Source organism: Topomyia yanbarensis, chromosome 3 (assembly GCF_030247195.1).
Source record: "Topomyia yanbarensis strain Yona2022 chromosome 3, ASM3024719v1, whole genome shotgun sequence".
NCBI lineage: Eukaryota > Metazoa > Arthropoda > Insecta > Diptera > Culicidae > Topomyia > Topomyia yanbarensis.
The window spans coordinates 120775044-120800213 of record NC_080672.1 but is presented as its reverse complement, the minus strand read 5'-3'; the positions used below and the strand labels follow the sequence as shown (position 1 = coordinate 120800213).

The following is a 25170-nucleotide window of genomic DNA, read 5'->3' as shown; positions in this document are numbered from 1 at the left end:
TTTTTAATCATCTGACTGAAGCCATTCCTTGTTAGTTCCCGCTAATTACAAGAACGAAGCTGCAAATCTTGAGCAGTTTTTGTTCAAAGCTCCTCCTCTTTCTTGGTGCAAGTGAACTGATTTCATTCGTTGGACTGTCCAATTGGCTTCGAACGCAAACTGAACCGATCACAAACACACTGTTTGAAAGGGGTAGTATGCGAGGGACACAAGCGTTGTTTTTTTCTTTTCGATGGCCATCCCCTGGGGCTACGAACACAAACTGAACCAAGTACAAAACCGAGGGTCTTATGCGGCATCATTCGTGTGTTACACCTATACTGGTAGTGGTAACATACGCTCATCTGGTCGCGGTATAGGGAGAAAGGTGCAGGAAAAGCAAAAATCCCGCTAGTTCGTACCGGTCTCCAGTTTCCTGTCCTTCGTTTGCTGAGAAAGGATCACTACGCCGAACGTGCCGGTGCCGGAACACTCGTCTATCAGGCAGCAGTGAATATCTTGCCATCGTATTGGATTTGCGCAACTTAAAAAGCAAACTTTCTTTCCCAAGTATCGAAGAAACAGCCCTGTTCAGGGCGACTATTTTCTTCGCATAAAGAATTAAATTATTTTCACTACGGGCCATAGCACGAATAATTCTTCGTTACTGCTGCTGATGCTAGCTGTTCATAAGACAGTCAAATAAATGGTGAGAAAACAGATTCGTGGGAATACGCACTACTATCACTTTCTCGTTCGTTTTCTTGCCATGTGCCTTTTCATTTCTTTCTGTTAATAATGTTAGCATAACCAAAACAAATATGCGTCTTTTTCCCATCATCCATTTAGTGGCAAGTGTTGCTAAACGCATTTTCAGCTTGTCATAAATAACATTCCTACAATATTTTCAAAAAATGTTGCACATTTGAAAAGTAGAAAAATAGTTGGCGAAGGAATTTTAAATTTTTAACCATAATTATTATAATGAATCAGTTGAATATTTCGCATTCCAATGTGATTCCGTTGCATATCATTAGATTTAAATTAACGTCCTGAAGTGTAGTCATGACACTCCAATTATGTCGTAGACAGTACCTACCCATCTTTTTTATAATGAATAATATGAAATAACCAACGCCCAAATCATACTTTTATCTGAAAATTCTGATAAGTACACACATAATTTTTCTGCCGAATCTCAGCTTTTTTCCATCTTTTGCCAAAATCTCAACACCTGAGATTTCAGTAAACATTTTTTATTACTGAGTGACATTTCATAGCTGAGACTCGGAAAATATTTTACCAAAAACCAGCATACAAATCTCACTATACCGAGATATCAGTTTCTAAATTTGCTGACTACAGGGCTGTCGGGAAATTGCTGAGCCGAATTGAATGTGGATTTTTGACATTTGAAGTGCCGGCTTCTTGACCGGTTCCTTGTGTATTCTGAATCTATCCGGTTATGTCGCAGACATTACCCACCCATCTTTTTAATATCAAAAACTGTTTGATGCAAATCCTATGCAAGCGAACCCATCCGCGTTGAGAAAAGAAAAAAAAACAAGCATCTGATGCGCTTCCTCATTGGTTGTTTTAGCTTAGGCTCACGTATGTTCGCAGCACCAGATTGCTTTGTATCGTTTTCTAAGCAAACAGCATGTATTACAACTGAAGAAAACTTTCTAGTGAATGGCGAACGAACGATTCGTGATGCGATTTTTCCCATGCTTGTTTGCAAGATACAATATTGACAGAGCGAATTGTATCAAAGATCTTTTCTCGCTTACCTCACAGATAACAGATAATTGAGATTTAAAAACAATATGAGTGTGTTCGTAAGGGCATCCGCTATCGATGCATATGAAAAACTGAAGCAGTTTTTTCCAAATTAAAGAAATCTGATTGATGAAATGACTTTTATAAATGATATACATTATAACTTTGTGCTTCTTCGCTATTTAAAGAGTTCAACGCAGGGGCGGGCATAGCGTAGTTAGTAAATCAATTGCCTTGTACGCAGCATGCCTGGGTTTGATCCCCCAGCCCCACACATAGGGTTCGAGATTTTACTAATAAAAATGCGAATGACCCCAAGGGTAAAACCTCCCTAATCAGTTTCTGAGTACAAGCACATTACAGTTGCATTCGTAAAGGCGATGATGCTTGAACAAGATGAAATGGTCGGTGTCAAGTCACACTGGACTAAGTCACAAAATCTCAAGAAGTGAGATAACGATGACAATGGATAAAAAATCTCTTCAGCTAATTTCGACTTTTGCCAGATTTGGCATATGTTACCATAAGCAAGAATTATGACAAAAATTCTTTTTGAATTATAACGTAAAGATTGCTGCACTACACTGTCATTTAGTCCGGTCTGACTAAACACTGACCATAAATGAAGGGCTCAGTGCAAGAACGGCCCAAGTCAAAAAATATCAAAAGTGGGTTAATCACAATTTATTGTATGTAAGTAATTGAATTTTAGAAAAAAATTTCGAATGCTAAACATTATTTTTATTCAAATGAAGTTTTTTGTTCAGAAGTCGGTGTCATTGCATTCATTACATAATAATATACAATAATTTGTGATTTCGATAGTTTTTGACCTGGGCCGTTCTTGCTATGAACCCTTTATATTTAACTTCAATTATCAATATTATCTTTATAGAAAAACAATAAAAACTGAATCGCTTAGTGTGACAACATTCTTTTAAAAAATTAATTGTTTCGAACCAAAAAGAAATTACGAAGTTTTTTACGCTACAATAGTTAGCTTTGCGATGTTTTTGGGCAAAAATAGTATCACATTCCTCTAAAAATTTTATGCGTACCGGGATCAACAGCAGATATTGACAAAAAGTACTTCGCGACTATTCTTTTTTTGTAATCCAGGCTATGCCGCTCGCTCTTCGAAATGTGGTTTCATGAGGAATAACGTAAGATCTTTCGAAAATTATAAAATATGTCCGAATTTATGCCGGCCTGCTAAAGTGATACTAATGCGCCAAAGCTGCAATCACTTTCTAGAGGACTAAAACTTTTTTAACCGGGCGATAGTGGCGACCTCAATACCCCTGTCCTAAAATTACAACTGCATTATTTTTTCAAACTAACGGTTAAAACGACAAAACGATTTAACACCAACGCAGCTGGATAAGACCACATTTTAACAGAAAGCATTGTTTGTTGGGTTACGAACAATAACAGGCTCCGCAAAATCCGTTAACACCCGATATCAATCTATTTGTGCTAATTATAGAACATAACAACCAAGGAAAGCAAATTTCCATTGCAACCGGGGAAGGCGGGGACTCAGAGAACACCGCACCGGAAGTATGAATGTTGCCGAATTTCCTTGAAATCGGCAAACACATGCGATGCCGTACAGGTTCGCTATTGTCACTGTACTTTTAAATACAATGCACAAACGGATAAGTTCGTTGCATGACCTTTTAAATGTTGCAAAACTACGGCACAAGCGGAACCGACACGAGGAACAACTGTCTCGGTTTCGTCGCCGATGGGGTGTGGGAAACGGATAGAAGTTAATTTGCATACAGGTGCCACTGAATGACACTAACACGCACTGCCCGGTTTAAAGGTTGCAAAACGCATTTCAATTATGTAGCTGATCCTTGAAGGGATACTTACTATACGTGCAAAACATGCACCTATATTATGTTACGCTGCCATATGGTGCAGACGGTCGAGCCGACATTGGTAAATGGGTGTTTTATGAGATGCGATGTAGTCGCAAGAAATAACCGTTAAAATGGACATTGGTGGTATTGGTTCGGTATAATAATCAATTGTTTCTCTTTATTACAGATACGATGCTGAAATGGGTTATCACACGTGGTCCCAGCGAAGCTGGTCCACGTGTCCCTCCAACCATCCCGCACCAAAACTGCTTGTGCGATAAAGAAAACCACTGCGAAGAGTACATCGAAATTGAAAACAATAACTCCTACGCTTTCAACGAACTGGGAAATTACTTCAGCCCTAGAAAATGTCGGGTTTCCTCAGGCCCTCTGAAACGAAGCGCCTCCAAGGATTGTACTTGTTCGAAGGATATCTATCAAACCGAATCGACAGACATCAGTTCCCGTAAAAAGCCACTTTCTTCGAGTAAGTCCTCCATCGAACGCACCAGAAAGCTCCGAACTCGTCGAGAACGCAACAAAACTCTAGTCAAACGCCTGTCCAGTGCGAATTTGAGAAACGACTCGTATAGTCTCACAACCACTAGCCCTACGGTGGAGCCTCTCAGTGCAGAGTTACTGCAAGCTTACCTCAACTCGAACAGTTTGTTCAATGAGCGGGAGATCAAAAGCCCCGACGAACCAAGCCCAGTACAATCCGGAAGGTTGTTCCGCCAAAGAGTGGTTCGAAGAAAGCACAGCAAAACGACCAAATCGATCGGTCAACTGCAGCTAGATCCGAACGAAAGTGCCAACATTTTCGACTGTTTCGTTTTCCGAGAACTAGCCCAGGATATGAATGAATAGAAATGAACATGATATGATTAGGGTAAATAAAAAGTACAAATGAAAACGCATACTTTAATTATTTATAATTTTTATTTTAAGATCAAAGGAAAAAGTTATTTTGCATTATAACTGTGTACAGTTAGCTAATTTTTTCGCCGTCCAGCATTTTCAGCCATCACGCCCTTGTTTATATTATGCTTGTTTCAGAATTTCAATGACTTTGTTTTTTATATGTATCCACTTTGCGATTCCATAAATGCGATAGTTTCAGTTGTATTTGTTGAAGTATTTATAATTGTGATAATTTCCTTTCCTTCAGAATTACTTCTGCCATCGCTTCAAAGCGGATTCTATTATACTGTAGCTTTAGTTTGGAAATGTACCCATTCTTCTTATGCAGTGCATTTACTTGAGTCACTCACTTCTGGTCTGCCTGTGAGCATTTATTATGTTGTACAATGTCATAGGTAATGTTCATGATTTCCATCATTAAATCACATTCTTCTTTTTCTTCATCTACACGATTGGATCTATCCTGCCTGGGGTTGCCTATTTTATCCTTCAAATACTTGCGAGCTTAAATATGTACTTAACATTATTTACACATATAAATGTAAATCTCATATTATGTGTTTGTTTTTTTTCTCTTTGCCTTATTCAGTTTTCTTTGCTCATTTAATCAGGTTGCTTTACGTTTCCCCTACACTCGAAATCATCATTCGTCTTGCGTTACGAAATAGTTTTTCTAGAACCTCTGTTGTATTTAGTTCGTAAAATCATTACATTTATTATAAGATACTTCTATGAAATCATACAATTACTTTTTAACAGAAGGTAAAAACGGTGGAGAATTTGGTTGAGGTATTCTTAACTGGAAATTATTCGTTATTGTGTGATCTGGATTATCGCGAAGGTTTAGAGAAGATTCACAGTTTTAATTCTCATCCTGATCGGTACCTATTCTATTTAATAATTTTTATCGCATTTCCCGATCAGTGATGATGAGCACGAATTAGCAAATTTATGTTAAAATAGCTTATGCTGATGATACAGTAATTCTTGAAACATTCCAATTACTGTGAAGGTCAAACGTGAATTTTAGGTCATGAACACCATAAGCATCAGACCGGAAAAATAAGATATTGTTGAGTTTGGAATTACAACATTTTGTTGGCGAGAGAAGTTATTCCAGGAACTCATCTCAGTTTTCCATTCATGTCAGTATATCGGATCTCATTCAAATTTCTGTTATCAATTGAACTGCGTTGAAAATTGCATGCAAATTAGATGGCTGAGTAGTATGGAATAGATAGAATCCTAAATTATAAAATCAGGGGAGCCATTCACACAGTCACGTTACCTAGTGACTAGAAGGAATTTTCCTTCTAGTCACTAAGCGACGTGACTAGGAGAATAGGGCCCAGGTGTATCTCAGGAATGGTTTGATGAAAAAACAATGTTAAATAGTCAAAAGGATGGTACTTATTGTACTTTCATATAAAAATATTTCACAGTTATTGCAAACATGTTTCTTTTTCATACAAAATTGTGAACTTCCCTCGAAATCTTTACCATCTGTCGCACGAGCTGCGTGATGATTCTCAGCGACCAGTTTGTACCAATGTCTGTCCTTTAGACTGCCCAGAAAAATAAAGATTTTTTGAAAACTCAATCAGACCATCCCTGAGTCGATTCCTAGTCCGACCAGGAGTACTTGCACCAAATTTGAAGCAAATCACCAGCAAAGTCTAGCTACCGGACCAAAGTGCATGAAGTTTCTATGGGATTTTTGGACAATTTACAAGGAGAAAACTCATTAGCTCGCATTTTCGCCGCTAGGTGGCACTGTATGCATCGTTCTGTCACTATAAGTGAAAATAAAAAAGAAAATTTATTGGTCTACAAGTTTGTCGAAGACAGCTAGTTAATCCGGCTTTGTTAAAAGAAGTTATTAAACTTTTAACGAAGTGATGTCTGAGTCAGTTTTGCATGGGGCCTAGCAGTGCATGGTAATGGTTGTGTATTAGTACTCCATTTCCACGAACTACACTTTTTTGTGAAATAATCGTTAGGTTTAGCTGAATACTATGTTCAGAAGAATACATAATACTAGTTATGTTTTGGTTAGAAAATTTTAGTTCCATCTGTGACCGCATAGAGGGCGCATACACTAACTTTTTATAGAAGAGATATAAAATATCGAGATGTTTGGAAGAAGTATTGCAAAATGCATGTTCTACAACTTTGTGGAAGACACCTTATTTCTATCTCTTTCCGTTGAAAAGTTAGTATTGGCGCCCTCTATGCGGTAAAATGTAGAACTAAATTGTTCTAACCAAAACATGACTCGTATTATTTGCTATAGTTCTTCTGAACATAGCCTTGAGCTAAACGTAACGATTACTTCACAAAAATGTTAAGTTCGTGCGAAACGAGTACTGATACACAACCATGCACTGCTACGCCCCATGTAAAACTGGCTCGGAGTCACTTCATTAAAAGTTTAATAACTTCTTTTACCAAAGCCAGATTGACTACCAGTTTTCGACAAAGTTGTAGACAGATAAATTATCTTTCTTATTTTCACTTTGTAACCCGTCAGGGTAGCAATTTAGCACTGGGTGGAAATATACCTATTTGTGTGTACTCTCTCCGTAGAGTGTATTGTTATTGCAACATAACTCACCGCTGTTCATTATGCTCGTTCATGTTTTTGATGTAAATTTCGTTTAAATAATAGTCCATGAACGTTGTCATTAGTCTAGATAGGTGTAGTAATTTTTGTTGTGTATTTGTAAATAAATAGCATAGGGTTTAGTTAGGTTACCGCTCTCCTTTCGCTGCAAAAGTGGTCTGACTATGCTGTGCTACAGCGATGACAGCTATGCGGCGGTGCGTTTTTTTGGAGTTTGTTATGGTTTAGTGTGGAAGGCGACCATCGTGGAAAAGAACAGAAAGTGACGGACCACGGTGACAATCACACGTCCAGAAAATTGTAGTGAGTTTTTTCGGGACAGTTTCCCGCCACTGTAAAATCGTGAAGTGCGCGTGTGCGACAGTAGATTCTCGTCGAAAGTGCCGGCCCGTGGTCCGGGTGCTAAAGAAAGTGTGGTGCTGGATCGCCGTCGGGGGAAACTAATTATCAAGGAGCTTTCGCTTCCTCGGCTAACCGTAAAGGATCCAGACGCACCATTCCGCCCTCGCTGGGAAGGATAAGCCGAACGAGCCTTGCTCTCCTTCCCAGCTAATAGCCAAGGAGGGTGAAGCAGGGTGGACAGCGGCTCCCCCTGGGAAGACCACTGCGGTGTCTTCCGGGATTCTTTGCGGGGAGCAAAGAATCCGGTGATTCGTCACCACCGTCGCTAGGGAGGTTCCGACAAAGGAGCAAAGCTCACCTCCCTGGCTAATTGCTAAGGACCGCTGCCGGAGCAACCAACGATACCAGCAGGAGAACTCGGCCGTTGGAGTCCCGGCCGGTCGGAAAAAAAACCGTCGCCTTCCCGCCGTCATCTGCAGCAGACTGTAAGGAACGACCAGCAGAGGAGAGTTTCGGGAGAATAAAGGGTAAAGTTAGAATTTATTTGTTTTTTTTTCTCTTTTTGTTTGTTATTATACGAAAATCCGAAATTCTGTAGAAGCACCTAGGCCGCACTGAAATGAAGGGTTCGCCGGGCAAACAAGAACCCGAGTAGTGGGCTAACCACTACTTACAACCCACAGTGATAATACGATACATACAGTGCCACCTAGAGGCAAAAATGCGAGCTAGTGGGTTTTCTTCATATAAATTGTCGAAAAATCCCATACAAACTTCAGGCACGTTGGTCCGGTAGATAAACTTGTTCGATTTGCTTCAAATTTGGAGAAAGTACTCCTGGCGGGACTAGGAATCGACTCAGGGGTGGGTCGATAGGGGTCATTTTTTCCTATCACTCTACTGTCCAGTCTAGCTGTCTTCTTCACCTTTCGCTCGACATTTGCTCAATATTTCAATACTAGATCCGGGGCAGAAAACTTCTTTGTACTGAACAACATGCAACACTTTGAATATGGCAACGTTAGAATCAAGATCCCCGTATATGTGAACAATCGACACAATCGATGTACGATTGCACGATCTGGAACCGACTGACTAATCCCTAATTAAACCTCACGATGAACGTACCCAGGTCATAACCCTATGTGCCAGTTCTGTAACCAGGTGCCACCCTATGAAAAACGACAAAACTTGTAAGAATAATTGATCAACTGCAACCAAAATACAATAGCTTATGTTGAATCGTAAACGGATACTTAGCCCTTAATCACGACTGCGCCCCGCCAAACTAGGAATTAGGAATTTGGCTGGAGTACGGTTATGGTGTTTGGCTGGAGTCCACTAGGAGGTTGATAACAAACCATTATTTTGCTCCGGACAAAACTATCCTAGAGGCTCGTGTTGCATCCGGCGGATTGAATTTTCTCAACCAAGAATTGATGCACTGTGTTCCTACTCCCATTTCGTAAGAGACAACTTAGAACAGTCTTGAGTCCTCAAGTCAAGTTGTTTCTCCGTGCTGAGGACTGAATGGCTGGCAGAACTAAAATATGCCAGTCGCGCACGGAGTGTCGTGGGTCTTACCCTTACTGTGTTGTTACGCGAATCTCTGACATAGTGAACTTTTGTTTCTACGCAAATCGTGGGATTCAAATGGTGGTCATGTCCCTAATACCCATTTCAGGGTTCGCTATAGGCAACTATAAGCTAACATGTTTAATATCTTCTAGTTGCTGGACAACAAGTGCTGATGATGAAATGTGTAGTACTGTAATCGAGTATGGTTAGAGTACCATAAATTAATCTTCAGGATAGACGTATTTATCCCGTCTTGAAAAACTGAACTGAAGGAAAAACTTCTATAGCCTTGGTTCAAGAACCGTATTTCCGTAAAGGGAACTTCTATGTTGGAAAGATACTTAACCCCATCTTCCTAGCTTTCAAAAAAAATTGTTGGCATAACAAATCCACGTGAAATGCCTCGTGCATGTATACTTGCGAATTGTGCTATTGACGCATGTCTTCTATCCGACCTCACAACTCGCGATATCTGTACGTCTATTGATCGGCATATTTTCCGCATAATAAACCATCACCTTCTGATCATTTCAAAAGGCTTGTATCATGCTGTGTCAGTGATGGGTTTCCCCTCATAATCGGCAGTGATACACACGATCACCACATAATTTGGGACAGCTCAGATATCGATTTGAGTAGCACCGAAATGGTTCAATACTTAAGCTGTACCAATTTGCACATAGTTAGGAGATCGCCCATTTGCACGAGCTGGCAGAGAAGAGATGCCAGATGTAACTCTCTGCTCTGACAGTATTACGCATGAGTTGGCAAACTGGCTGTACCAAGAGAGCTCGAACCGTCGCTATCTGATCATAAGTATATCATCTCTGATCATTTAAACGTCTCGCTGAATATCGTCACATATCATAATTCCAAATCTACGGACTGGGACCTCTACGATGAGGGCTTGATCTGCAGATCTGCTACAAAGAGTATATTATCACTTCAAGCATATTTTGAAAATGGTTCTTACTTGTAGTCTTGCAACAAGATACATTCCACAATACAATACTATACATTTCCATCGTGGCGGGAAATAACTGTGAAACGTGAAACGGGGACGTCTACCACCCCCCCCCCCCTGTTACACAATGTTGTCTACAACATTGAAAAAGCTTTTTCACAAATGCAATCAAGTTTAGGAGTTTTTCTTGATATTGAAGGTGCTTTTGACAATGTGTCTTTCTAATCCATCTTGGAGCAGCACGAGGTCATTGAGTACCTTCATATATCACGAACTGTATACACGCACGCTTAGCAACCGACATCTGTGCTCATCGTTAAGACAAGTAGAGATAAGGAAACTAAGTGGTGTACTGTCACCACTTCTACGGTATTTGCATTAACACACTTTTTGATTTGATGCAACAAGCCTTATGTGTGGTTGAGCTATGGTGTCTTCATGTTGGACTATCAGTTATTCCAAATAAAATATCAATGGTGTTTTTCACGCAGCGAAGGATTACAACCGGAGCTCGTCCGTTGCAGTTCTTTGACACTGAAAATATTGTCACAGATCAAGTTATGTACGTTAGGGTAATTCTCGACTCAAACTTAAATGGACAGCTCACATCGATTTCAGAAATAACTGTATCAACTGGTCATCGGCTAATGTAGACGCGCTTTCGGCAAATCTTGGGGACTCAACCCCAAGTACATTCAGTGCATCTACAAAACAATTGTTAGACCAATACTGGCATACTGGTGTCTTGTTTGGTGGCAAAAGGGAGAAGTTATGACAATCTAATCAAAGTTCAACAATCTTCAGAGGATAGTCTTGATGGCGATGACTGGTGCGTTCTCGACAACACCTACTGCACTCTTGAGCATAAAACCACGATATGTGTTTCTGAAACAAGAAGCAGTTTCTTGTCCATTGCATCTTAAAGTTACTGGAACAGTAACACAATAGATCGTGCAGCTAGCCACACAAGTCTGTGGCCCCAAATGGTTACTTGGGATGAGTTTACACTCGCTCCCAGTGATCTTACACTCACACGTAGTTTTCCTTTTAAAACTTTCAATGTGATAATTCCTCCTCGCGAGGAATGGCTGTCTGGCTGGATGGAAAGACAATATTTCGCCTTTTCTGGCATAATACTGTCTTTATATCCGAATATATGACGGCCAGGCATTGCATTTATCGCTCATATGAGTAAATGCGCCCGGATAGTTTGCTACTGCGACAATAAAAGCTCACATTTTCACACGAAAAGTTATTGGCACTCACACAACTTCTCCGGATAAATACAACGTGTTATTTCTTCGGATAAATAAAACAACCGGAGAATGAATGAATGAGTTTATCACGGTATCCTTTTTGCGATCCCTGCTTTGCTGTCGTTATTCCAAAACACGATAAAACAAGTCTATCATACTTCTTTGCCGCTTTTCTTTATAATTAAGTGTATTTTTTAAGTTTATATTGATTTCCACGAAATTAAAATTTTATCACCTTCTCCGGTGAGAAGGAAAAAGTCAAATAAATTTTGACCGGAAAATTATTCTCACGCTATTTGTGGAGACGGAGAATTTTGCGACTCATCTCGGAAAAGTTGGACATCGGATAAGCTACTTCTCGCGTGAGTGAGAGAGAATTACAATCCCTGATGACAGCTCTTTAAGGAAGGCGTCTGGTGTAGTGGGCAAAAAAATCTTTTTATCCGCTTAATTTTTAGTACAGTCGTGATTCGCTGGTTGGACACTTTTTAACTGGACCGCTTTTTTATTGTCCAACTAAAAAGCATCCGAACCAACAAAATCTCATGTCAAATTTACTTTGACAATCAATCTGACAATATTTAGAGAGGTGAACATATGCATTTTTACTGCCAACATCTTCTTTGGAGAGTTTTTGACATTTGTCAGTCAGTTCAACTAGCGAATCAAATTCGTTAGTTGGACAAGCCTGTGGTCCAACCAACGAATCACGACTGTATTGAACCTAGTCTCCCGCTATCTCGGTGGCCACGCTACACTTCTTTTGTTTTAAACAGCCATGCATTCCTCGTGCATATTTTCTATAACCAGGGCCGCCGAGAGGGGAGGGGGGCGGTGTGTTCCCCCCGGGCCCGGAGTTGTGGATGGGGCCCGGACTTTGAACCGAAGGAATGATTCTGTCAACTATTATTTCAATAACAATTTATTTGAAAATTCGATTAGAGTTTTAATATTGGTATGATTTAATTTCCATCAATTTTTATCATAAAGTTAATCGTAAATTATATTATAAAGTTTATACGCCATGAAGGACTAATCAAAAGAAAACTTTGAAACTTAGACCTCAAAAACGATTTTTACGCACAGTAAAGATCTTTTTTGTAAATTGTGTATTAAAAGACTGAAATTTTCTATTTCATACTTCATTATAATTATTTCATGGATTTTGAAGGACCATTTGAAAAGTTGAGTTAGTTAAAGTTAAAAGTTCCGGGAAATTGATTTTGATTCGTATTTTACTAATTAATTCGAGACTTTGCAATCTGCGGATGGGTTTCAAAAAATTAGCTATAGCCTTACGATTAAAATAGAATCATTAGTCCAATTACGATTTTTGATCTTTTCAGGACGATATGTGACTTCTTTTAGAGTGATCATGATCAATTGGTCAAATAGGATTTGTGAAACGAATTCTGAATAACTCCACAAATCAAGAAAGAACATGAAAATCCACAAAGAAAACGATCCATAGTAATTTTTCGTATTCACTTGGAAAATATTATTTAAATACGAGAACCTAAAAGTGTTTTCATCTTTAACTAAATTTCTCAATTTAAAATAATTTTTCCTTTTTTTTCCATTTCATCCAGATTTTGTATTCTTTCTATTTTCTTCAAATAATCCTATTTAACTTTTTTTTTGTATATTTTGCCCACATTTTTCCTTTTTCTATTTTTTCCATTTTACTTCTTTTTTTAAATTTGTCCCATTTTATGTATTTGTTCCACGTTTTTAATTCGTTTCATCTTTTCATGGTTTTTTTTTCATTTTTTCCATTTTATCTAGCGTTTTGATTGTTTCTTCATTATCCGTTTGTTCAATGTAATCAACATTAAATTTATTGGATTCATTTAACTAAACTTTTATTTCTGTTATTTCTTTGTATTTTTTCATATTTTCCAAGAAACTGAGCTTAGTATTTTTCATATTTTTCATTTTAGGTTTCTCTCATTTGCTTAACAAACATTTTTTAAATGTTTTTTTTTTAAATGTTTGGTTTTTTTTAAATGTTTTAATTTTTCCGTGTTTTGAATTTTTCTATTTTCCATTTATCAATTTTGAAATTTATGCTTTTCCTTTGCATGGATTCTTTTCAATATTCTCCCATTTTTGTTTATTGTTATGTTCCATTACCTGTAGTATTTTTCTTTTTTTTCCCATTTAAAGAATTTTGAATTCCATGTTTTCTATTTTGTAACTTTTTTCATTTGAATATTTTTCTTTTATTTTATTTTGATTATTTTGCGTTTTGTGAATGTTTTCGGTTTCCCACTTCATCAAATTTTATTTAAATTTTCTCTTATTTTTCTTTATGATAATATTCCAATCTTTCCCCATTTCTCCAAAGATTTTCATTTTTATCCTTTTAAACCATTTTGATTTTACATGTTGTCCATGATTTCACTTTTATCTGTTTTTGGGCTATTTCCACTTGTTCCTGTTTTCTATTTTTCCTTCAGTCTATCCCGTCCAATTGTTCCCATTTATTTTTATTGTTATTATTTCTTTAAAAAGAATAACTTGTCCATTTTTTGATTTTTCGTATTTATTTATTTTTTATTCCATTCTTGTACTTTATTATTTCTTCTATTTTGAAACATTATCAACATTTTCTTGTTTTCATGCTTTCCATTTTTTAATTTGGTACTAATATTTATATTTCAAACCTTTTCTATTATTATTATTGTTGTTTTACTCAATGGATCCATTTCGTTAATTTCTATATTTGTTTACTTTATTGTAGTCTTGTTTTTATATTTTTTGTTGTATTACATTTTCTTCTTTTTGCCATTTTTACTGTTTTCCATGTTCATGATGTTTTATTTTCATTTTGTTTTTTACCCATTTTTCATTATTTTAGCCATTATGCAATGTTTCTATTTCTTCAATGTTTGTCTAATTTCCTTTTTCATTTCCTTCGTTTATATTGATTGTTTCAATTATTTAATAAATTTAGTTTTCTATTACTTCTTTTTTGTCAATTTTCTGTTGTTTATCCATTTTGGATTTTTTTTTCTATTTTTGATATTCGTAGGTTTTGGACTATTTGCATTTTAATTCCATTATTTTCAATGGCATTTTTTAGCTTTCTTGTTTTGTTACATTATATCTATTTATTAGTTTTTCCTCGTTTGTTTCTTTTTTTGTTTTTCTCTCTTTACATTCTACCTTCGTTGAATGTTTTTTTTTGTTTTTATTTAAATTTATTACATTCTCATATTGCTACTATTTTCGCAATTTGCGCAAGGTTTTAATTGTGATTTCTTCAATAATATTGTACCAATCAGGAATCAGAATATATTGGCTCAAATGGCACGTTCCCCGTACATAGTCGGGGATTTGTGCCTATAAATATAAATATAAACATATAAATGACTCGCAAAAATCACCTGAATCAGATTCCCTGGAACCAAAGTCAGCTACACTATCGAACAAATGAGATGTTGTATTTTCAGAGGCTGGCAATGTTGTAACGCGCCTACTTGGCCGAATGTGTTGTTTTTTAACGAATTCTAGGTGAAACCAGACAAAGATTCTGGTGTCGGAATTAGGTTTCCATACAATACCGACATCTGAATAAATTTGAAAATATTAATAATTCGGCTACATTCAAAGCCACTAAAAATTTCGTAGAGATATTTAAAAGATTTTACGACCAAAATTTGGTCCACTTGAACATGACGCATTTCTTTACACGATTTTCAACAAATCGAAACCAGAATCCGAACTACTTACCGGGAGAAATAGTGGCCGATATTTTCAAGCATATAAAGCTGTCGAAATATTTGGTTTGGCAGGCTTTCTGTACCTGTGATTTGAAAAGTGAGATTTTCATTGCGACCGAGCCGGTCAACAAGGAAATTTACGTGAAATAGTGCATGAAAAAACGTCTGCTACCTTTCTTGAAGCAACACCATTATTCCACGCTATTTTGGCCGGATTTTGAATCCTGCCATTGCGGAAAAAGGACATATAGTGGTATGATGCTTACAAAGTTCAGGTAGCACCCAAGGACAAGAACCCTCCCAACACACTAGAGCTCGGCACAATCGAGGAATATTGGTTCGTCACCAAGCGGAACCTAAGTAATACCAAAAACTGTTAAAGTAAACTGGCTGTGACGAACAAAGTGGACGAGGTGGCCGTACAAAATTTGAAGGCAGTAATTAAAATACGCTCAACCGAAAGCTTAGCATATTTTTCTGTATTTTATACTAATTGAACTTATGAAAAAACAAGTTTTAATAAAGAAAATTGTCATTGTTGTTTGATTAAATTATGATTATAGACGACGCCAGCGTTTGAATAGTAAGCGTAACCGCCGCTCAGCCCAGTGGGTCTGGGTTCAATCCCAGCTGAGGTCGTTGAGATTTTCTGAGGTGAAAACTCTGTGTCACGTCTTTTTTGCAAGAGAAGTAGAGTCGTTGGTCCCGGTCCATGTGTTGATGAACCGATATCTAGTTGTGGAGTCACCTCTCTGGCGTCAGTGATAGGAACTCAGTGCGGACAATGATCGACGGAAAATAAACGAAAAAAAATGCCGTAACACCCTTTGAAAAGAAAAAAATATTGGAATTAACAGTACTAAGTGTATTCTCCCATAGTTCTCCACAAATTTTCTATGCACCATACATAATAGCAGATAATTATTGTTTCCAATAAATTTCGAGCTTAACGGTTTCTGTGTTCGAAAAATCTACAATGATGGAGGGGGCCCTTACGCTAGACCCCCCGGGCCCGTGATTTCTCTCTACAGCCCTGTCTATAACACACGCAGATTTCAATCTGTCGGCGACAATTTTCGAAGAACTGACAGCGATAAATATACAGTGTAAACAATACACCCTAAACTACTTCTACCCAAATTTTTAAGAGAAAATACCCAATGGGTCATTTTCTACAGCGTTTTTTCCGTGATGCAATTTGATGAGGGACACCCTTTAATAGGGATTTTTCTCGAAACCGTGTTTCTCAAATTAGCGAACACGATAACTCAGAAACTAACTTGATTTTTTTATGAGAATGCACAATATGTGCAGTCTGTCGATGAACCACAGAAAACTGAATGAAAAAAAATATCTTCCTATTATTTTGAAGGTTTTCATGAAGCCATTTTCCGAAACTCAAACTTTTTTCTATTTTTTATGGTTCATCGACTAACTACAAGTCTAAGCTTTACAAAACTTCGTGAATTTTCCGTATCAGACCATTTCATCGAGAACTATCGTGTTCGCCGCGGCGCTCCTCGACGTGGAAATGGTTAGCTGTCTACTCTTGGAACGCTCGTATGTGTGGCTCTGCGCGAGTGAAAATGTTTTTTAGTGCCCAATGAATGTATAAATAAATCTTAACATTATAAAACAGATCCATTGTTACCTTGCTTTCAAAATCGTAAACGATAATAACAGCACTTTAGACCAGGCGCCCCCCTCAAGACTGCCCTATATGTAGATCTAAAGCAGGTGTTAGGCTACGTTACAATTCTTATTGGTTACTTGGGTAGTTTAAGCCGTATTTGAATGACAATATCGCTTTGGGGGTGTTGTCGTTCTGTTATATCAACATCCACTCGGGGGTGTTGATATATCCGCTCACTGTCCAAATAAAATTTTTAAATCCCTCCGAGGGTTAGACGTTTTATTTCTGCTATTGTAGCACCTGCAGATCGTTCAGCATCCTTCCAGGGCAGAAGCTTCTGTTTTATGACAAGGCAGCAAGGCACAAATCTCCGATCAACATGGGGAGCGTGTCATTTAAGCCAGTCGCTACTGATTCCCACCAAACCAACAGCCGATGCAAGCGAAAAAGCGTCTGAGATCAAGAAACATGCGACCGTAGGTGCTACGGCGACAATAGCAATGCCGACATAGACGTATACGACAATGTGAGAGAAGACAAACATAGGATCAACCCTCAAACTATAGTAGGGTAATAGGTGAAAATTTGCATACGCGATTCGAAATGCCCAAAACAGGTATTCGTGCGGTAACCTTCCTGATACGGGCGCAGTAGGCATTTCCTTACTTCCTCGTCGTGCCACGCGTCACAGCAAGTAGCGCACAAAATTGCAATATATAAAGGACCCAGTACTCAATTAAGGGGGCGTCTGGTGTAGTGAATGAAAGAAATCGAAATTTTATTCGATCAATTCCCGACCAACATATGACTACTAACATAACACTAACCCAGTGCTCAATTAAGGGGGCGTGTGATGTAGTGAATAAAAGAAATCGAAATTTTATTCGATCAATTCTCGACAAACATATGACTAATCATAATACATGATACTAATAAGCCAACTGTCATAATTCACTTTTAGTAAACATTTCGTACAAACAGGTAATCGCCAATCCCAGATGTTGGTAGTAAACAAAAGAGAAAAGTTTTCTCTATCATTAAGTGCTATGATCTATTTTCGGCCAGTAACGATAAACAAACAAACAATCTCGGTGGCCATGCTGACCTTCTTTTGTTTAAGGGGTTATATACAAAGTTGCGGCGAAAAAGTGAGCTAAATTTGTGTTTTTTAAGTGTTTTATGCATATTTATTTGAAAAGGCGAAAGACAGTTCATTGGTAGCACTATCTAGGATAGAAAAAACAAGTTGAATTAAGAAAATTATTCAAAGTTGTCGGAGTTATGGCTCATCCCCCCAAGCGTGTTTTTTGGTAGAGGTTTGCGGTGAACGCTCTCCAAGCTGAACCCGAATAGAAATGTACAATAACAAAACCATAATTTTCACTGTGACAGTACAGTAATTTTACAATAATTTACAGTGAATTCTAGTGTTTTGCTACAATACAAAAACAATAAACTTTAACGTTTCTACAGTGAATTTCAATGTAAAATTGACTTTTACAGTAAAAAGGGGGGTGGTTATGTATCTTAACATTAAAAAAAATCGATTTTCCTTCATACATTTCTTTCTCGAAAACAGTAAAATTTAACGTAAATTTACTGTATCAGTTTTTTACTGAACAGTAAAATTGATTGTTACATGAAATTTTGTTGTAAATCTACGGCAAGAACTCTACGTTGAATAATGTTGAAACAGTAATAACTATAATATTTATTGTATCATGATTGTTTGTAGGGTAAATGCTATTGTAAAATTCTATTCGGGAAACGCTCGACTGAAATCCAAAAACTAAAAAGATTATTGAAGAGAAATGTATTGTGGTGTACTTGAACGGATCGGCTACAAAAAAAAAATTTTCTTGCATAAAAAACATGTTGACCAAAATATTTAGTTTTATTGTGTTCAAAATTTTAAACAAAAATTAATTGCAATGATCGAAATTTTTTTGATGAAAAAGGAACCGTTCAAGTACACGAGAAAATAAATTCAAGCAATCAAAAAAAAGTTTTTAGAAATCGGATGACTAGTTTTTGAGATATCACGTTCACCGCAACGGTTAACTTCATTCATAGAAGAACCAGCGCGCTGCAAACGACTGTAATTTAAAATATTGCGCTCCGATCGCACAGATATTTTCAAAAGTATGTACTTTCAGAATATCCAATAAAAAAATTTCGATTTTTTGAGTTTCAACTTTGAATATAACCCCTTAAAACAGTCATGCGTTCCTCGCGCATATTCGCTGTCACAATCGCACGTTTCAATCTATCGGCTACTTTTTCTCGAAACCGAATTTTTCAAATTGGCAGACATGATAGCTCAAAAACTTTTCAATGGATTGAAAAACTGAAAAAATAGGCAACGAGAAAAAAATTTCTTCCTATTATTTTTAAGAAAAATAAGCGAAATTTTCGTAAAAATTTGGGAGTTTTCGATTTTTATGATGGCATTTTCCAAAATTCTAACTTTTTTATTTTTTTTTGGTTCATCCAGTAATTACAAGTAAGTTTTGAGAATCTTATCGAATTTACTGTTACAGACAATCTTATCAAGAGTTAATATGTCCATCGTGGCGCTCCTCGACTTTAAAATGGTCGATCGTCTATTCTTGGAACGCTCGTATATGTGGTTCTGCGTGACTGAAGATTTCTTCGTACACAATGAATGTATAAATAAACCTTAACATTACACAAAAGGTCTATTTATTACCTTGCCTTCAAAATTGGAAACCAAATTTACTTTCGATTCGAGCACTACTTTCAATTCCCTTAAGCTAACGCATTGATCTTACAGGAACATTAATGAAAATATGTGGTAATGTTAGCCTAGGGACAGATCACTTGTGATGCATTTTTAAAGATCAACGAAATTAAATGCAATTTGTTTCCATCGAAATAGAAATTTAGAATGTATTTTGCGTTGCGTGTAAAACGTCAAAGCACTGCATGAAACCAGATCTACATCCATTAAATCCATCGAAGTGGAGCAGCGTAAAACGGTTGTTGAATAGACTTGTCTACTAGGGAATGCAAAAATGATATTATATAGGATATTAAAAGCATTTTTCTTAAATTTGATGCAGATTTGTTAAATATTTCCAGAGTGCCCTAGAATGTAGCTTACCAAAACATCACAATATATTTCTCGATTCACTTAGAATTAGAACGCAAAAGCCAACTGCCGGAATTACTATTTTTCACGATAAAACCCGCCATTTTATGAGTAGAAAGCCTCCTCAATTGAAAAATTATCCCGAAAACTCAACGTAGGGGTTAAGTATTTTTTACATAAAATGTGCATGTAAAGTTTGAAATAAATCGGTTAAACAGTTTTTGAATGACAGTTAACACCGCAAATCGTGTTTTTATCAAGAAACATTCCACGAAAAGCTTTGTCACCGAGTCGCTTGTCGATATTTTTTCATAGAAAAATTACAGAATATTATTGAAATGATGCAGTATAATGTACGAAAGTTCGATCAATTCGCTTCACCCAAATTTCTAAAAAAGTGAGATATGTTTACCAACTTTCTTACAAGTGCGTATATTGAAATTATGTTTTCGCCAAATTGTAGAGTAAGCTTTTGCCAATAACTTTGTCGAAGACACAAAGTTTTATATTTAATATTTTCATCATTATTGCTAGTTATTTGTGGATGATCCCTTTAAAGCCATTATATTAATATAACTTTAAATGTCATTCTGCCAAGTTCAATATGTGCCGTAAAAGGGCTTGAATTATCAAAATGAACAACATTCTATAACACAATCGCTTACTCCGAATATATTTTCGAAATAATTTGGCATTTTTTGAAAAATAAACTGTCTCCAATGGTGATTGGTTGTTAATGTGGAAACGGCTGAATTTACGTCAATAGTGTTTGCAGAGTACTCATCGAAAATAGCAAGGTTTGTTATTTGGTGCTACGATTTTCGTGATTAATCCTCCTATAAGTGAAGTTTTTCAACTATTTTTTTTGTAAAAGAAATTAACTAACATGTTTGGAAAAGTTGTGGTGATTTCTTTCACAGATATCTTTGCTGAATACAGGAAGTCTCTTCTTTCAATGCTTGAGAAGACACAGCTCGTTGTTTTTGGATGACCCTCAAAAATATTTTTTAAAATATCCTTTCAATTATCATTCCTATGGATTTCATACATTCTATGAAGTTATTGCATTTTTATTAACGCATGATTTTTTTATCTTGAGTATTTTCAAAGCTATCGGTCATTTGTTGAAAAACGATAGTTTTTTTTTTTCAAATCATCTATGACTCTACTAGACAACAAGAGACAAGAAAACTCTATTAAGTTTTATAGTGTTGAAGCATTTTTAATTACAACTGGCCGCCCGTTTTTGCCCGCTCAGAAGTTATTACTGTTAAACCTTTTGCTAATTTTACTAACAATTACTTAATAACATTTAAGTCGCTAGAGATAAACCGATGATCTCTTCTGGAACAGTTTTGCAGCTTTATTTACGATATTTCAGAGGCTATGTCGAAAAAAAGATTTTAAGGGATCATTCACAAATAACGGTCAATAATTTCGAGTGTACTATGAATAGATTTTTGGTCTTCAATAAAGTTGTTCGCAAATACAAGTTTTTTAACATTTCTGAAGACTTCATCTTGGTTATCATATTTCGAAAAAAAAGTCCTAGCTAACATCTCAGCTCAAGGGATATTAATCACTATATCATTTAAATGAAGGTCTAGAAACATCATAAAACCCCTCTACAAAGCAAAAAATGATGCGGACAAAAAAAATTCGCGCTATTGGTTTCACAAACCCGTACGACGTACTCGCAGTTGCACTATCAAGAGTTCAGTGTTTTTGATTGAAACATTCTGCGCGTAATACTCAGCGACACAATGGGAAATGGCGCAGACGCCCGAACCACAAGCTGTACCAAGAAACAAACGTGCTGACATCGGGGGACTGAGAAAGGACCACAGACTACAATGAGATTGGCAAGAAGTGCGAGTGTCGGAAGAGATCACAATTAAGGCAGAGAAGCTGGAAAAGGTCATTAACCACGGGACAGACCCCGATTTCGCTGGTTATGTGCAATCGAAGAAGAACGTGTGACAGGTACACAAACAGACTCGAGGATGGCGGCCTACAATCGAGAAACCTGCAAGTCATGATTCGGGATACCCCAGTGGTTTTCAACCGGGCGTGAATTCAATCCCAGGGGTAAATTAGACTAATGTAGGGGGTAAATTAGGCAAGGCAAATAATGTTTTTAGCAAAAGCTTTTCCTTCTGGTCAGTAGACGTTGCTTTATTCGAAGTCAAAATCAATTGATTGCTACTTTCCTCTACTTACGATAGTCATCAAAGAACAACCCCAACCAGTTCTCCACCATTTGCTACATTTTCAACGGCCATTTTCTTCTCAAAAGCAGCCGCATCATGCGCTAAAATAGAATAGCTAGTAAGTTAATATAAATTTAGTGAACCGAAGGAGCGTCAATTTTTTTACGTACGCAACCTGTACTTGGAAGTATTCTGGTAAACAATAACCTAAATGCTTTATACACATTATTTTACGCTGAGATAATGCATTAGAATGAGCTGCAAATTAAAAAAATAAACTAAAACTAATGAAATCGTCGACAGGTTTCTTGTTAAAATAATCTAGATCACTATGGCTAATATCTACAAAAAACATAAACCTAACCTTTTAAAACAACATATAAACATAAAATTTTAACCTAAATTACACAGTAAAAAAGTGATGATGAATTGCACCCTGCATATTAACCATTCTCGTTCCCAAGCTAGTCCAGGCCCATATTCCATTCATCTTCTTCTTCATAGTCATTTTAACGTATTCTGCCTGACTCCCTAAAATGGGGATACCGCTCTATTTACACCAGTCTGAGATAATCATTTTTTAAAATGTCTACTGTTAGCCAACCTATCGCCCCGAGCACGCGCTCCGAAAAGCTTACGATCCAAAACCCACTGTTTCAGTGTTTCATGCATTCCCACGGTGTAAAATATTTGATTAAAATGTCAATAACTAGAACCTTAGAGGGTACAGCGATGGCAACAATCACCAGCAAGTCCACCGGTGCGCGGCAGCGAATGCGCTAAATGATGCCGGTGCCGTTATAGAATTGAAAGTTGTGGAAATTCACTGGTGTTTTTGGGCTCGAGCACAGATACAGAAAGTCGTCGTTCTGGAGCTGTGATTGGGTAAAGTTGGGCTCACTTGCGCTACGATGGAATTTCGGCAACGTCCGGAGCATATTTTCGAGCATGTTCAGTAGCAGTCGGAAAAGCGGTCTCTCCTCGCGGCTAAATTTAATACAATCCTCTACGCAGCGCTTCAACGCTTGCGGGCAGTCGGAGCGTACCTTGGTGAGATCAGGCCGCAGTTTGCCACAACCGACCATAAACAGGATCTGATCCTTGTTGTTGATGTGATTGTAGGGTAGCTGTTCAGTCAGCATCTCATATAGGACGATACCAAATGCGTAAACATCACTCTGAAAAGAATAAGGATTTTGATCCTTCATGCGAATTACCTCCGGTGCCATCCATAGAATACTGCCCGTCGGTTGATTGGACTGTTGCGAACCAGACCACCGAACTTTGGCCGTGGCCAAACCGAAATCGCCAATTTTCACCGAAAAATCGTCATGCAAAAAGATATTGTTCGACTTCAGATCCCGATGGATGATGTTCTTGGCATGCAAGTAGTCCATACCCTGTGCCGCCTGTCGAGCGATGTCGATCAACGTATTCAGTTTAAACTTTGTCTCGTTAACGTGAATATGCTTGTACAGACTGCTGCCCTCGCACCACTGCGTGACGATCGCAAGCGATGGTTTACTTACACAACCCATGAATAACAGTATATTACAGTGACGAGTTTTCTTCAGCATGGCGACCTCGTTCTTGAATGCCTGCAGCTGCGCCGCGCTGGGTGTCTTCACATTCAACGTCTTGACGGCAACCGGACCGTGCCAGTGGGCCTTGTACACAGTCCCGAACGAGCCGGATCCGATGCGTTGACCGATCAGGATCTCCTCCGCTTGGATGTTCTGGAAATGAGAAAAAGGACGATGGTTGAAAATGATCTGTTGCATATATATGGCAATTGTGTCGATCGGAACAACTTTCCTACCCTTTCCTATTCGCTCCGATTGTCTATAGTATCTAACTAATCAAAATACATCATAGAGAGTTTACATATTTGCTACTAGTCATTTTGATGTGTCGTTAATTAGAAAGGTTGTACTACTTTCCCCGTAAATCCTTTATAGAACTCATTCCCCAGAAACACATTAACACTCCTAGGAACAAGCTCAAAAAAGTACGCGAAGCCCCAAGCCTCAAAATTAGTGGGAAAATTTACTTAAAGTTGCTATATCTTCACTAATCTCCAACAGATCCTTAAAAAAATTGGCAGCCCTGAATAAGTCCAAATTTGTATATGTGTTTTTCAGGCCACAAGATTGAAAATCGGTTAATATATAACAATTTGATTTTCCCATGTCGTTTTCTTACCCACAAAATGTCCTGTATGTATGCAATGTATACCGCGCATTTTACCTGCACTGCTGATGCGCCAGCGGACCATGAGATCGGGTCAAGGGTTAATTGAACTATCATGTCGTAAATTAACCGATGTTCAATCTTGCAGTACCTAAACATGTTAAATTTCATACATTTTAACACTGCCATTAAAAAGCCTTTAATCTAGGTGTACCCCATATGGCATAATAGACGATTGGCATAAAGACGTTTGGCATAATGCTTATTGAGAGGCAGGGATATTTCATTTTCATGTGTTTTACAATTGAACCAATTCAAGTGTTTTTCACATTATGTTAACGTGTCTAGTTTTTTCAGTGCAGAAAAGAAGAGCAAAAGTTTTATGAGAGCGATTCAATTTAAAGTATCTGTTCCCATTCTAGAACCATTTATTAATCAGGGAAGAACAATGCCATTATTAATATAATTTATATTTTTATCTATTATACAATGCCTATACACTACATGAAGGTCTTCCACCACGGATCGACAGGCGCAACGAATTATCTAGCGCGAGGATTCAACGCAAGCGCTTGAACGCCGAAAAACATTCTCAGCAGTGTCCAATAGCAACCGATGTCATAGTACGAAAACATGACTATTTGGACAGAACCGACGATGATGCAGAAACGGTGAAACTGACTCTCGAGATCCAGCACAATCACTCGCTTGGAAAATTTCGTAACTGGTTTTCGAACTCAAAACAAGTTCTCACAGGACGGGGATGTCGTCCAGCGACCGAAAAGAGTCTTCAGCTGGACAGGAACACCTGAACGGAATACGTTCTCCGGATGAACTAGAAGCTAATCGAAGATGTGTTCACGTTTTCTACTGCACTGGCTACGAACGCAGAGCATCCAACTAAATGCCAAGCGCTACGAGTGGTCATGAGTGCTTTCGACCTAACCAGGTTGCTATGCTGCTTTTTATTGTTGGAAAAATTTTAATCTA

At 37.6% G+C, this 25170-nt stretch overlaps 2 protein-coding genes across 2 annotated transcripts in view; one reads left to right on the top strand and one right to left on the bottom strand.

Annotated features, from left to right (window-relative positions):
• Positions 1-3512: 3512 nt before the first annotated feature.
• On the top strand, positions 3513-4704 carry LOC131693867 (uncharacterized). The gene is made up of 2 exons (XM_058982091.1): positions 3513-4515; positions 4575-4704. The coding sequence occupies exon 1, from the start codon at positions 3819-3821 to the stop codon at positions 4491-4493; it is 675 nt and encodes a 224-aa protein (XP_058838074.1). The 5' UTR covers positions 3513-3818; the 3' UTR covers positions 4494-4515; positions 4575-4704.
• The window catches only part of LOC131693866 (raf homolog serine/threonine-protein kinase Raf-like), a 39149-nt gene continuing 18525 nt past the window's right edge, over positions 4547-25170 (bottom strand). The window contains exon 4 of the mRNA XM_058982088.1: positions 4547-23726. Coding sequence (XP_058838071.1) covers positions 22770-23726 — 957 coding nt within the window. The 3' untranslated portion in view covers positions 4547-22769. The remainder of the gene's footprint in view (positions 23727-25170) is intronic.

Bases quoted from the DNA above. Each gene is read 5' to 3' on its own strand.
- LOC131693867 (XM_058982091.1), top strand. From the start codon at position 3,819: ATGCTGAAATGGGTTATCACACGTGGTCCCAGCGAAGCTGGTCCACGT.